This window comes from Ranitomeya variabilis, chromosome 5, assembly GCF_051348905.1.
Source record: "Ranitomeya variabilis isolate aRanVar5 chromosome 5, aRanVar5.hap1, whole genome shotgun sequence".
Classification (NCBI taxonomy): domain Eukaryota; kingdom Metazoa; phylum Chordata; class Amphibia; order Anura; family Dendrobatidae; genus Ranitomeya; species Ranitomeya variabilis.
In genome coordinates, this window is record NC_135236.1 from 658,472,951 (window position 1) to 658,485,798 (window position 12,848).

Genomic DNA, 12,848 nt, shown 5'->3' on the forward strand with positions numbered 1-12,848 from the left:
CTGTGAATATTCCTAGTGAGCATACATCTGAATTGACAACCGACAAATGCACAGTAGAGCAGGGACTAGTTCAGCCGCGAAACGGACATCACTGTCAATCCTTCATTTCAGGGTGGGGGCAGAGGCATCATTAAACATGAAGTAGTAAAAAAACAGTAGTTGATGTGGTAGAATGGCTCACTCAGCTGCACACGGAGGTATTCAATGGAACACTGCACCTTTAAGGATGCACTTGGTTTATTAGTACCGCATAAACCAAAGCGTGGATAAAAAAAACTACAGCCCTCTGGGCAAAGCAGCAAAACAAAACAAAATGGTAGCACTTTGGCAGTCCTTGCACTAGTGGGGGTCAGCCCACTCAGGGTTAACAATATCCTTGCACAAGCACCATGTGCACAAACACTCTCCTGGACTCTTCCTCTCCAGACCCTCAATAGCCCCTGACTAACCCTGGAGTTCAGCTATTTAAAGGCTGACCATGTGAATCTCCATCATGTGACTGATCATATGACCCTGACATCACACAGGTCCTGTCAGGACTCTGCATGTGGAGATATGGTGGACCCCCTCCCTCCTGCTCTATGAATGTCCACTAAAACCAGCCAATAATATAACTTTCATTATTATTATAGATTATGACATTAAATAAACACGCATTTAGGATTAAAATAACTGATAGTTTCGGACCACCCCTTTAATGATTACAATATTGACGACCTATTCTTAAGGCATTTTATTCAAACCAGTAACACAACATGTAATTAGTATGACTTTATGGAGATTTCAGGTATTTTGTTAACCTGTGTTTCTAATGAATAAAACCAATGTACGATGGTATTAATCTCAGCAACCGGAACTTGTACTGGAGCCAAATGTGGCATAAAAGTCGCCTTTGTTCTCCAGACTTTGCCCCCATGGTACCTGTAAATGTGTTTTGCGCACAATACAAAGCGTAGCGAGGAGTTAATATTCCTTTTATTCCCTTTCTGCCCACTTACAACTTATCAGCACTTTGTTAACCTACACAAATTAGTCCCACTGGGCTATAGAAAATCCTGAGCTCCTGGCAGAGGAGACCTTGCAGGGATCCCATAATCCCATAAACAATGGTACGTACTAACTAATACGTGACTATAAAAAATATCATCGCATTCTCCTTCCTGGTCACTGGTTTTCAAATGTGTTAACTTTAAAGAAACGATTGTTTAAATCAGGATTTTATGGCAATGTAGTTTTTCAATTTTGACACTGGACACTTTTCAGCAGTCTCACTATCATCACAGACATGATTACACTAAAAGGAAAAATTTGACTTCAGCAGATTTGCGCAAATGAAGATTAGAGTCACATTAATATATTTCAAGAGAATCAATCGAGTCCTGATTGCTGTTAAGAAAATCTGTCCCAAACCTAAAGCATAAGAAACAGTAAGGCTGGGAAAGGATACAAAATTTTTTTTTAAAAATCATACTCCTCTTTACTTCACACTCACATAGAAAGGTGCAAGTCATGACCTCAGAGCGTGCATAGAGGTCTAACCGAAGCCAGTAGGTGACGAGACCGCCGCTGGTTCGAAGTGGGGACCTTTGAAGCCAGCGGACGACTGGCAGGAAACTGTAGTGGAGAGGAGCTAGAAGGAGTTTGATTTTCTCGGGGCTGCGGAGTCAGAGTCGTGGAGTCGGAGGCCATTTTGGTGGAGTCGGAGTCGGTGTCATGGAAATTGAAGAGTTGGAGTCGAAGGTTTGGCTTACCGACTCTACAGCCCTATCAGGGCTGTGGAGTCGTAGTCGTGGAGTCGGAGTTGGAGCCCATTTTGGTGGCGTCGGAGTCATGGAAATTGAGGAGTCGGAGGTTTGGCTTACCAACTCCACAGCCTTTTCTATCAATTTTTAACCCCTGCCTGGGCCGAATGAAGCAGAAAAATTGTGACCAGCCAGGCCATTCACGCAAATCGAATTTAGAAAAATTCAGATTTGTTAAAACTCATTTGTAATCAATTTGCTCATCCTTAAAGAGAATCTATCACCAGGTTTTTGCTATGTAATCTGAGAGCGGTATTGTGTAAGGACAGAGACACTGATTCTAGCGATGTATCACTTACTAGTCTGCTTAGTGTAGTTTTCAGAAAATCTCTGTTTTATCTGCCTCAGATCTATGAATTCACTGAATGCTGAGCTCTGTATAACCCCGCCCACAACACTGATTGGCAGCTTTCTGTGTACATTGTGCATAGGCTTCCAATCAGAGGTGTGGGCGGGGTGACACAGAACAGCAGGACTACATTGCACAAGACAACTAGTCCTCTAGTGATAATCTCCTGTTGATAAAAAACTGACTTTATTGAAAGTACAAAAAGCAGCTGTCATGAATCCGCCGATCACTGTGTACTAGGGACGCCATGAGTAACAGCTCAGTTACACCAAATAGATGGCAGGTGCATACTGGACTGTCGGTATTGTTAATGGGATAGCCCAACCTCCCAAACAGGAACTGGGGCATGCTGACTATCCTCATGCTACTTAGGAATAGTCTAGCGATCCAGTCAGGGGCTGGGGCATCTTAAGGATTGCCTAGAAATCTAATCACAGGCTGGGCCTGCTGGGCTTCCGCCATGTGTCACCCTTTCAGGGTGATTGCCTGGCTATTTAGCTGGCAGGCAATGGTCAGACCATTACCAGTCATAGTTTTGCTCGGCGGTATGTTTGCCCTGGGTTTCTGTGTTCTGCTGCTCTGATCTTTTGCTGCCTGACCTCAGACCTTGTCTTTTGACTATTCGTTTGCCTAGCCCCTTTGTCTTGATCCATTACTTTTTTGGACTTCTGACCTCGGATATTCGTTTGCCTAGCCCCTTTGTCTTGATTCATTCCTTTTTTGGACTTCTGACCTCGGATACTCGTTTGCCTAGCCCCTTTGTCTTGAGCCATTACTTTTTTGGACTTCTGACCTCAGATATTCGTTTGTCTAGCCCCTTTGTCTTGATTCATTACTTTTTTGGACTTCTGACCTCGGACTGTCACTCATGTACTATTTTGTCTTGCTCCTTTGCCTTTCATGTAATCTTTTGGTATTTGGCCCCAGACTTCTTGACTTCCTTTCTTCACGGCTTGTCCGTGAGAAGTGACTATAGTCAGTGTCACAGCACCCTAGTAAGTGACACATCACTGTAATCACAGTCTCTTTCCCTACATTATGCTGCTCTCACATTAAAAAACAATAACTTGCTAACAGATTCACTTCCACAATCATGGTCGAAAGTGTTGGCACCCTTAAAATTGTTCCAGAAAATGAGGTATTTTTTTCCCACAAAATCATTGCAATCACACGTTTTGTTATACAAATGTTTATTTTCTTTGTATATATTGGAACAACACAAACAAAAAACTGAGGAAAAAAAGGCAAATTGGACATAATCTCATTCAAGACCCCCAAAATGGGCCAGCCAAATTGATGACATCTTTCGAAAATTGTGGGTAAACAATTTTATTTCAATTTCAAGCATGTGATGCTCGTTCAAACTCACCCGTGGCAAGTAACAGGTGTGAGCAATATGAATATCGCTCCTGAAACCAGATAAAAAAGGGGAGAAGTTGACTCAATCTTTGCATTGTATGTGCCACACTAAACATGGAGAACAGATAGAGGAGAAGAGAACAGACTGAGGACCAAAATTGTTCAACAATAGTAACAATCTCAAAGTTACAAGTTCATCTCCAAACCCTTTAAGCAGCTGAAGACTTTTGAAACTTTCTGAAGCGAGTTCTATGGAAATAGGAGAGGATCCCCTGATACTTTTCTGAAAATTGAAATCGTACTAACAAATTGTACTGCCCTTGCTATTTGTGGATAGACGCCTAGAGCCATATGCTCAGGAATAATACGTGCGGTGGTTTTTGAGGGTTAACTGTGCTGCACTATTTTGAGAATGGGAATATGCGATGTACTTTTCGGAATGCCCTACTTTCTCCATAAAACTAGCAGTGCCTCTCTCATTTTCTGGGTGGATGGCTTTGAACTAGTCTGAAATAGCATAGAATGGTTGAAATGTAATGTTTCAAGATGTGCAGAGATGGAGAAAAGGAAGATAAAAGGGATCAGCGGGTGCAGATTATGTCTGACCACTCACACGACCTCATCCTTTTATATATGCACATTGTCAGGACATACTGTATCTGTGCAGCCAAAGATTGATCAAAACTGTCGAAATAAACATTCTTTGCTGCCCTTTGCAATTAATAATTTTATATAAGAAATGTAATAAAAGCTGCTCTGTGATTGGCTGCTAAAGACAGTTTTTCTTTTAGATAGTTTCATAACTTTTCGTCCACTTTTAAAAAACTGATTTCAGCTGGATCCGGTTTTTTTAACACTGAAGTCTATGTAGAACGGATCCACTAACCCCTGTCAAACCATTGATGTATAGGTACACCTAAGGTCGTCTACCTGCATCTGATGCGGGCTCCATCACTGAGCCTGCATTTGATATGATCAGTTGTCATATGCCTCTAACAGCTGCGGGTGGCTTCGAGATCTTCCCGCGTCCATAAACATCTGAAATGCCTCTGTCAAGCTCAGCGGCATTTCACTTGCGCGAGCCGTGCAGCTGTGGGGGTGGAGAGCTAGTTGTCAGACACAGCCAGACTCCCCACAGAGAAGCTTACACGAGATTGTACAGCTGTGGGGGTGGAGAGCTGGTTGTCTGACACAGCCAGACTCCCCACAGAGAAGCTTACATGAGATTGTACAGCTGTGGGGGTGGGGAGATGGATGTTAGACACAGCCAGACTCCCCACAGAGAAGCTTACATGAGATTGTGCATCTGTGGGGGTGGAGAGCTGGTTGTCTGACACAGCCAGACTCCCCACAGAGAAGCTTACAAGAGATTGTGCAGCTGTGGGGGTGGAGAGCTGGTTGTCTGACACAGCCAGACTCCCCACAGAGAAGCTTACAAGAGATTGTGCAGCTGTGGGGGTGGATAGCTAGTTGTCTGACAAAGCCAGACTTCCCACAGAGAAACTTAAACGAGATCGTGCAGCTGTGAGAGTGGGAGCTGGTTGTCAGACACAGCCAGACTGCCCACAGAGAAGCTTAGATGAGATTGTACAGCTGTGGGGGTGGGGAGATGGATGTTAGACACAGCCACACACCCCACAGGGAAGCTTACACAAGATCATGCAGCTGTGAGATTGGGAGCTGGTTGTCAAACACAGCCAGACTGCCCACAGAGAAGCTTAGATGAGATTGTACAGCTGTGGGGGTGGGGAGATGGATGTTAGACACAGCCAGACTCCCCACAGAGAAGCTTACATGAGATTGTACAGCTGTGGGGGTGGGGAGATGGATGTTAGACACAGCCACACACCCCACAGGGAAGCTTACACAAGATCATGCAGCTGTGAGATTGGGAGCTGGTTGTCAAACACAGCCAGACTGCCCACAGAGAAGCTTAGATGAGATTGTACAGCTGTGGGGGTGGGGAGATGGATGTTAGACACAGCCACACACCCCACAGGGAAGCTTACACAAGATCATGCAGCTGTGAGATTGGGAGCTGGTTGTCAGACACAGCCAGACTCCCCACAGAGAAGCTTAAACGAGATCGTGCAGCTGTGAGAGTGGGAGCTGGTTGTCAAACACAGCTAGACTGCCCACAGAGAAGCTTACACGATATCGTGCAGCTGTGGGAGTGGGAGCTGGTTGTCAGACTTCCCACAGAGAAGATAAACCTGGTTTATTACCATGTTTACCTTCTCGACTGATTGGCGTATTCACAATGCTGAACCAGCGCTTGTGTGTATAAATTCTGAAGCGTAGTCAATGCTTCTGAGTCGCCCGCCTGGGACTTAGGGTACTCGGTACCGGGTCCTGTACTCAGAGGGGGATGTCACGGTGGTGGCGACCCGGTCCATGGCCCTGAGTGCCCATGTTAAAGGGATGGTCTTTAAAGGGTTTTTTAGAATAAAGTTTGTTTGTGACGCCACCTGTGGTATTCGGTCAGTAGGGACCGACGCTGCTTAGGGTACCTTTACACAGTGCAATTTTGATCGCTACGACGGCACAATTTGTGACGTTCCAGCGATGCATTTACGATATCGTTGTGTCTGACACGCTACTGCGATCCGGATCCCCGCTGAGAATCGTACGTCGTAGCAGATCGTTTGAAACTTTCTTTCGTCGTCTAGTGTCCCGCTGTGGCGGCATGATTGCATCGTGTGACACAGGTTGTATACGATGTGCGCACAGTAACCAACGGCTTCTACATCGCAAATACGTCATGAAATTATCGCTCCAGCGCTGTGTATTGCAACGTGTGACCGCAGTCTACGACGCTGGAGCGATAATCATACGACGCTGCAACGTCACGAATCGTGCCGTCGTAGCGATGAAAATGGCACTGTGTGAAGGTACCCTTAGAGGGGTCCTCTGGGGTGATGTTAAGGCAGCTAGATGGTATAACTTCCCACAGGTGAAGTTGGTCCCCAGGGCTCCTGGTGTGTAGATGGAGGATGATGAGGGGTGCAGTAAAGAACGGAAGACACAGGTTTGCAGACACAGGTTTGGTGCCAGGGCACCAGATCACAGGTACAGACAGGGTCCGGCCGGCTTGGAAGCAAATTGGGAGTCCCCTTTACCAGCTGGAGATGAAAGCCTTCCTCATAGCGCGGTGGTATTGTAGTCCTTTACTGCCTATGGCTTCTAGCAAGGTCATCACAGTTCCTTCTGTCCTCCATAAAGGTGGGACACAAACCCGTATGACAGGTGGCTCAAGCCTTTTAACAGCGTCTCTATCACAACCCGGGCTCTATGTGCCACTGTGTCTCCTGGGTGTTAGGACGGACAGGTTACATGTAGTCCAGCTGTCCTGCCGGTCTCTGCTGTGCCACTTAGAGTCCAACACAACCTCGGTCTTCCAGATACCGGTGTCTGCGCTTTGCAGGGAGGTGACACAATCGCAGCTGTCCTCCCCCGGTGTCACTTGCCTGCGCTTCTCTCTCCTGCATGCTTGCTACAAATCTGTCCGTCTTTCTATGTTGTCTCTTCAGGAGCTGCAGCACCTTCTTCTGGCTGCACGGCCCCTCACACATCTCTCTGCCTCAGACTGCTCCAGTCTGCTGTCTGGCACTAACTGACTAACTTTCCCTCCAACCCACAATATTTATATAGGGGAGCCACCCATAAGCATGATCAGAGCTCCCCATTGTGGCCTGGAGAGTGAACATGTTGCATGTTTGTGTTTACCTGGTGAAAGATATCCTTCCTTGCCTCCAAGCGTGACATCACTCTCCACGTGACGAAAGCAAAGCCACTGTGACCACAAGGACCCTGGGGCATCACACTTCCTCCCCAGGACCCAGTGATCATGCGATTGCTTGGAATAGGGAGGGAACAGGAGATACTAAGAGATCCAGTAAACTTTGCCATTTGGCCTGCATTTCCCCTGTAACTAGGGTTTACCGTATACAGCAGCCTCAGTTACTGGGGAAACCCCAATGAAAATTATGCATTATTATGTTAAAATGCCCCCCCCCCCCCCCCCCGGGGTCTTTTAAGATCTCATGGGGGCCCAATGAGTAAAATAAATGAAGAGAATAAACAAATCGAGAAAACAATAACAAAAATAGGAAAAAAAAGATACCAGTGCAAATGTTGCCCAAAAATCCATCCAATATATAAAAATAATTTTTATGGAAAGGGGAACGCAAATTAAAATGTTTTGTGGTTGTTAAAAAAGAAATAAAAAAGTGAAAAATAGAGACACATTTCCTATTTTCTTTCCATTTTCCCCCAATATTAACGAAAACAAATGACATAAAAATTAAGCACCGTCTACAAAAATGCAACAATTATTTAAAGGGAACCTGTCACCCCCCCCCCCCCCCAGTTGTTTCAAACTAAAAGAGCCACCTTGTGCAGCAGTAATGCTGCATTCTGACACGGTGGCTCTTTTAGTTCTGGGTGCTGTAACTAGAGAAATAATCAGTTTTATAATTTGTCCGAAATACCTGGGGTTCAGTCAAGGAGGCCGGCATTTCCCCCCTGCTTCAGACAGCACACATCTGTCACTCACATATTCTTGGCGCCGGGCACTGCCTCCTCCTCACCGCTGTTTTCAAAATAGCCGGCGTCTGCGCTCTTTTCCCCTGCCTGCGCGGCCGCCCTGCCTGTGAATCCCAGCCCCACAGTGACTTATCATTTATACACATTGACGTTTAGGGGGGACAGGACAAGGGATTCCCAATCTGCTGACTCTTAGGGGTCCGATCATTCAGAACGACGTTAATCTAACAGTTATCATCTATCCAGTGGAATGGAATACCCCTTTAAATGTTGATCAAACTTTGAATAAATCAAGCAAATATAAAAAAAAACCTGCTTCTTTCTCCACTTATGAGTCACTTCTCCCCCTAATCCTGCCTTCTGAGCTCACCATTCACTTTAAAAAAGAAAAAAAGAAAAGCTCAAATCCAACAAGATGGACTGCCAGAACAGTGAGGAGTCGGGTTAGATAGACCTTGTTACTCTATAGAGAGGGTAGGGAGGAGGAAGAGTAAGGTGCACTCAACACAGGGAGAGACTAGGCAGTCAAACGGGAAACAGACAATCAGATCATGTTTCAGTTGCCAGCTAATTTACTTCACTTCAGTGCTGGATTCACAGCAACACAGCTCTGTCTTGCTGTATAATATTTTCCATGTTGCTGCTGCCTGTGTTTGTGTGCTAACTAAGGGAAGAAGAACAGGAATTTGTGTCTGACAAATGTCTGCAGCCCTGCTCCGTGCAGCACACGCAATCGGATGGTCGCAGCTTCTAGTCTCCAATGGAGACTATTGAAGCAAGCAAAAAGTAAAAAAAAAATTTAAAAAAAATATAAAAAAAAAAATATATATATAAAAGTTCAAATCACCCCCCCATTCAAAATAAAACAATAAAAATCAAATATACATATATTTGGTATCGCCGCATTCAGAATCTCCCGATCTATCAATATATAAAAAGAATTAATCCAATCGGTAAACGGCGTAACGAGAAAAAAAATCTAATTGGAAACAAGAACTGCTGTATGAGATAAAAGGGGAGAGGACGGCCAACGGTGACACCGATGGAAACAATCCCCGTAGCACGCCATTGGGTATACTTACTATTGAAAGGCAGGTCTTATGTTCTCGAATCAAAGCGCAGCAGCCAAGGAAACCGGTGATCATGACCACACCGCCGGTGAAAAGCAGAATGTATGCCGACACCGACAGGGTACTATTCGCAAGGAAAGTGATGTAACTGCTTTTCTCCAGTAAAGTCCATAGACCCATTGCAATGACCGCCGCTCCTCCAATCTGCAAGAAAAAGGAACCATTACTCAAAGAGTATTCTAAATCAATGAATTCACAAGGGGCGGACAAATCATCGGTACAACCTGAGGGACCCAAGAGGTAATGGGGCCACGACCACCTCCATAGCAGGTGGAATTGTTTTAGCTGTTAGATGACTGATGAGGACTAAGCACATATTTCTCCCATTGTAGACAGAACAATGCCCAACAGAAAAGAACATTATTATTCCAGAGAAATGCACATTTTGCATGTGTAAATGAGCTGTTAAGATCTATGGGCCAGACGTAGATCTCCATGAGAATCTGCCTCCAGAGCTCATTTTAAATGAAAGTGGGCGTTAGGCGTGTGAGACATGTAGGTCAGGAGAGCAGACTGTCAGTCATTACATGTCTCACACTGGAAAATAAACTCTGGTGGCAGATTCTCAGCGAGATCTATGCCCCTCCCATAGATCTTAACAGATCATTTACATTTAAGAAAAACGTGGATTTCTCAGTAATAAAGTATTGGATCCCAGATATCAAGATAGCATTTTATTGAGCTTCCTATGACCTACATGTCCATATAGATGGCTTAGGAGGGTTTATCCTACTGACAGATTTCCTATAATATAGGTGCACCATAGAAAGGTGCTCTTGCCTCTCCCCTATATCATCGTGCACCAGATTGATCAACACGGTGAACATCCTATTGATAAATCCATTAAGGGGAATCCAAAAAGTGTTGAAAATCTCTGAAGCAGCTCGGACAGCCTACCCAATTTCTCCAACAGTCATAGGAGTCAAAAAGGGGTCAACTCGTAAATACAGTATTCAACGCTAAGGATAAGGTCATAAATACGTTGATCAATCTGACCCAACGTCAAAAGTATGAACAGACGCTCTGTAAAGACACATGGTACATATGGTATGTCTGTGGCCCTTTTCTGGGGGACTTAGCTGTCTCAACATGTCATACGAGAAAAATCGACAAATTATTCTGATCAGACCCTGATCAGAGTTTGACCAGAGTGTGGTACGAGGGTCATCTGATTTTCTCATATGTGAAGAAATATATATAAAAAAAGGTTCTCCACTCATTGACTTGCATTGCTGGTTTTGATCCGACCCTTGGACATGTCTCCTTGATTTTCTGTGGACCTCTCGGGAATGTGAGCAGTCCCATGCCACAGGTGCTATGCATGAAAAATGGACATCTGAATGAGACCTTGGGAAATAAGTGCAAGAGTGACTTGTTATTGTAGATCGACCAAACCAAGCGCCATTGATAGAAGTGATCTCCCTAACCTCAGAAACCTCCCCAGATATCAACTCAGACGAAGACTCAGTCAAGTCAATGTTAATTGGATCCCTACTTGTGCAAATTTAAGCTGAGCCTCAAAGCTGAATCTCCGACAGGGCCCACACCTATCATGCATCCATAATAATATTGGTCTTCTCATATATGCCAAAAGGACCTTTTGGGCCCCCTATTCTTAGAGCCCAGGTGCAACCCCTGCACCCATTAGTTATGTCCCTGCTTCTGCTGTGCCACCAAAAAATGCTAAATCCTAAGTTGATCACTGTGTCCTTCTTGTTCTGTAAGGAGATTGACATACTGCTCATGTTCCCCCTTGAAGACATGAGTATTGTTATGATGTGTAATGTGTTTTGTAACATGCGTTATTAGTGACGGCGTTGTAGTTTGACCGACAGTAGGGAGAGTTAGGATTAATGATGGTGATTAGCCCAGAGTGGGAGGGTCTAAGGTGCAGGGACAGAGACAATTTCCTGTCAGGAAGTGAGATAAATCCCAGCCTGCAACAGAAGGAGACCTACTGTCTGGCTATTGAGAAGAGCCGCGTGTTTTGGGTGTCCCCTGACGTGAGAGGAGACCGAGGCAGTGGATAGCGTGATCCTGAGTAGAGAGAGCAAGAGAGAAGTGACTGATGGACAGAGTGAGGAACTGGAGTCGGGTCCTGTGACAGGACGCCTAACAGTATGGCCCTAAGTGTGAAGATGCTCCATATCGTAAAGGAGACGTCCATGATGTTATACATGCACCCAAAATCTATTGTACTTAGTTCCCACCAAGTTAGTGTTAAGTAAAATACTGTTTATTTTTGAGTGGTTGAACGGTTTAACATCTGGTCCTGGCCAGCCAAAAAAACCGGCATGATGCGATGTGCAAGGGTGTAACGCCCCCATAGACAAGGCCCACACACCCAGCCAGGACCCCATCTTCATGTAGCGTTTCGGGGCGAAAGAGATGAGTACCTCGCCCCCCGCCACCATACCTTAGAGGCGTCATTCTACAACTCTTCCCGATCAGTAGCTAATATGGTCATAAATAGAGGGAAAATTTGCATAACGACTCGACGAATAATTAATGAGTTGAACCGAATCCCAGTTAAAATAGGTCAGAACATCCGACAGAAAATAAACAGTTTTCCTTGCCGCAGTCTTCAGTAACTAGCCCCGCGCCTTCATTTACTGAGCGGAAGAAAAATGCTCTTCTTTCTGCTTATGGTTTTTACATATTAGAATTATTCAGCTGTGATAATTTCAACCTTTATAGCTCGACATATAAAAAAAATGTCTTCCGAGGAGGGAGATCGGTCTTCTGATTTGCGCGGTTTACAATCAGCCCCATTTGCAGATTCCTTCGGGGAGTATCTTTCACGAGGCCTATTAAATATACATCTATATGGGACGTGTGAGCTGACCGGCTGCTTTCACAGTAATGTATCACTGAGCAAACTGAATTATGGAGGACTGCAGGGGAAAAAAAAAAATCGAGATTTCACCTTAGGGCTGATGCATGAAGAATCCATGACTATAATGGAAGCAGATCCTAATAATTCAGCTTGTATTAAGTTCTGTCTAATGTGATTATGCGTTCAGCAGTCAGCGGCGTGTAGGCTCCTGATTACTGAGCCCCCCCAGACGAAGAATTGCTTATTGTAGACAATTGTGTGTTTTATTAAAGGGGTTATGCTGGCTTTTTACCCTTTAAAGGAGCAGTAAACCCAGATGTAAATTAAATATAGTCGCCAGGCAGAAATCCTGTAGTGAACTAAGGGGTTAAAGGGAACATGTCAGGTTGGATAATGCTATTACCTGCAGATAATAGAGCTAGAAAGGTGCTGGGTGCCATACTGAAAGAGCGGCTCCAGGGAGAAAAATGAACTTTATTCCTCCTGGGAGCCACCAGCTTTCAGTTGCAGTGTGGTTATAGTTGCCGCTCACAGCACTGTAGTAAGCAAGCTCCCGCCAGCTTTCAGTCACGGTGTGGTTATAGTTGCCACTCACTGCACTGTAGTAAGCAAGCTCCCGCCAGCTTTCAGTTACGGTGTGGTTATAGTTACATAGTTACATAGTTACATAGTTATTAAGGTTGAAGGAAGACTGTAAGTCCATCTAGTTCAACCCATAGCCTAACCTAACATGCCCTAACATGTTGATCCAGGGGAAGGCAAAAAAACCCCATGTGGCAAAGAGTAACTCCACCATGGGGAAAAAAATTCCTTCCCGACTCCACATA

The 12,848-nt window shown here is 44.9% G+C and overlaps 1 protein-coding gene across 1 annotated transcript in view; it reads right to left on the minus strand.

Annotated features, from left to right (window-relative positions):
• The window catches only part of LOC143776769 (tetraspanin-11-like), a 72,048-nt gene that overhangs the window by 40,226 nt on the left and 18,974 nt on the right, over positions 1–12,848 (minus strand). The window contains exon 3 of the mRNA XM_077266495.1: positions 9,138–9,329. Within this exon, the coding sequence (XP_077122610.1) occupies positions 9,138–9,329 (192 nt within the window). The remainder of the gene's footprint in view (positions 1–9,137; positions 9,330–12,848) is intronic.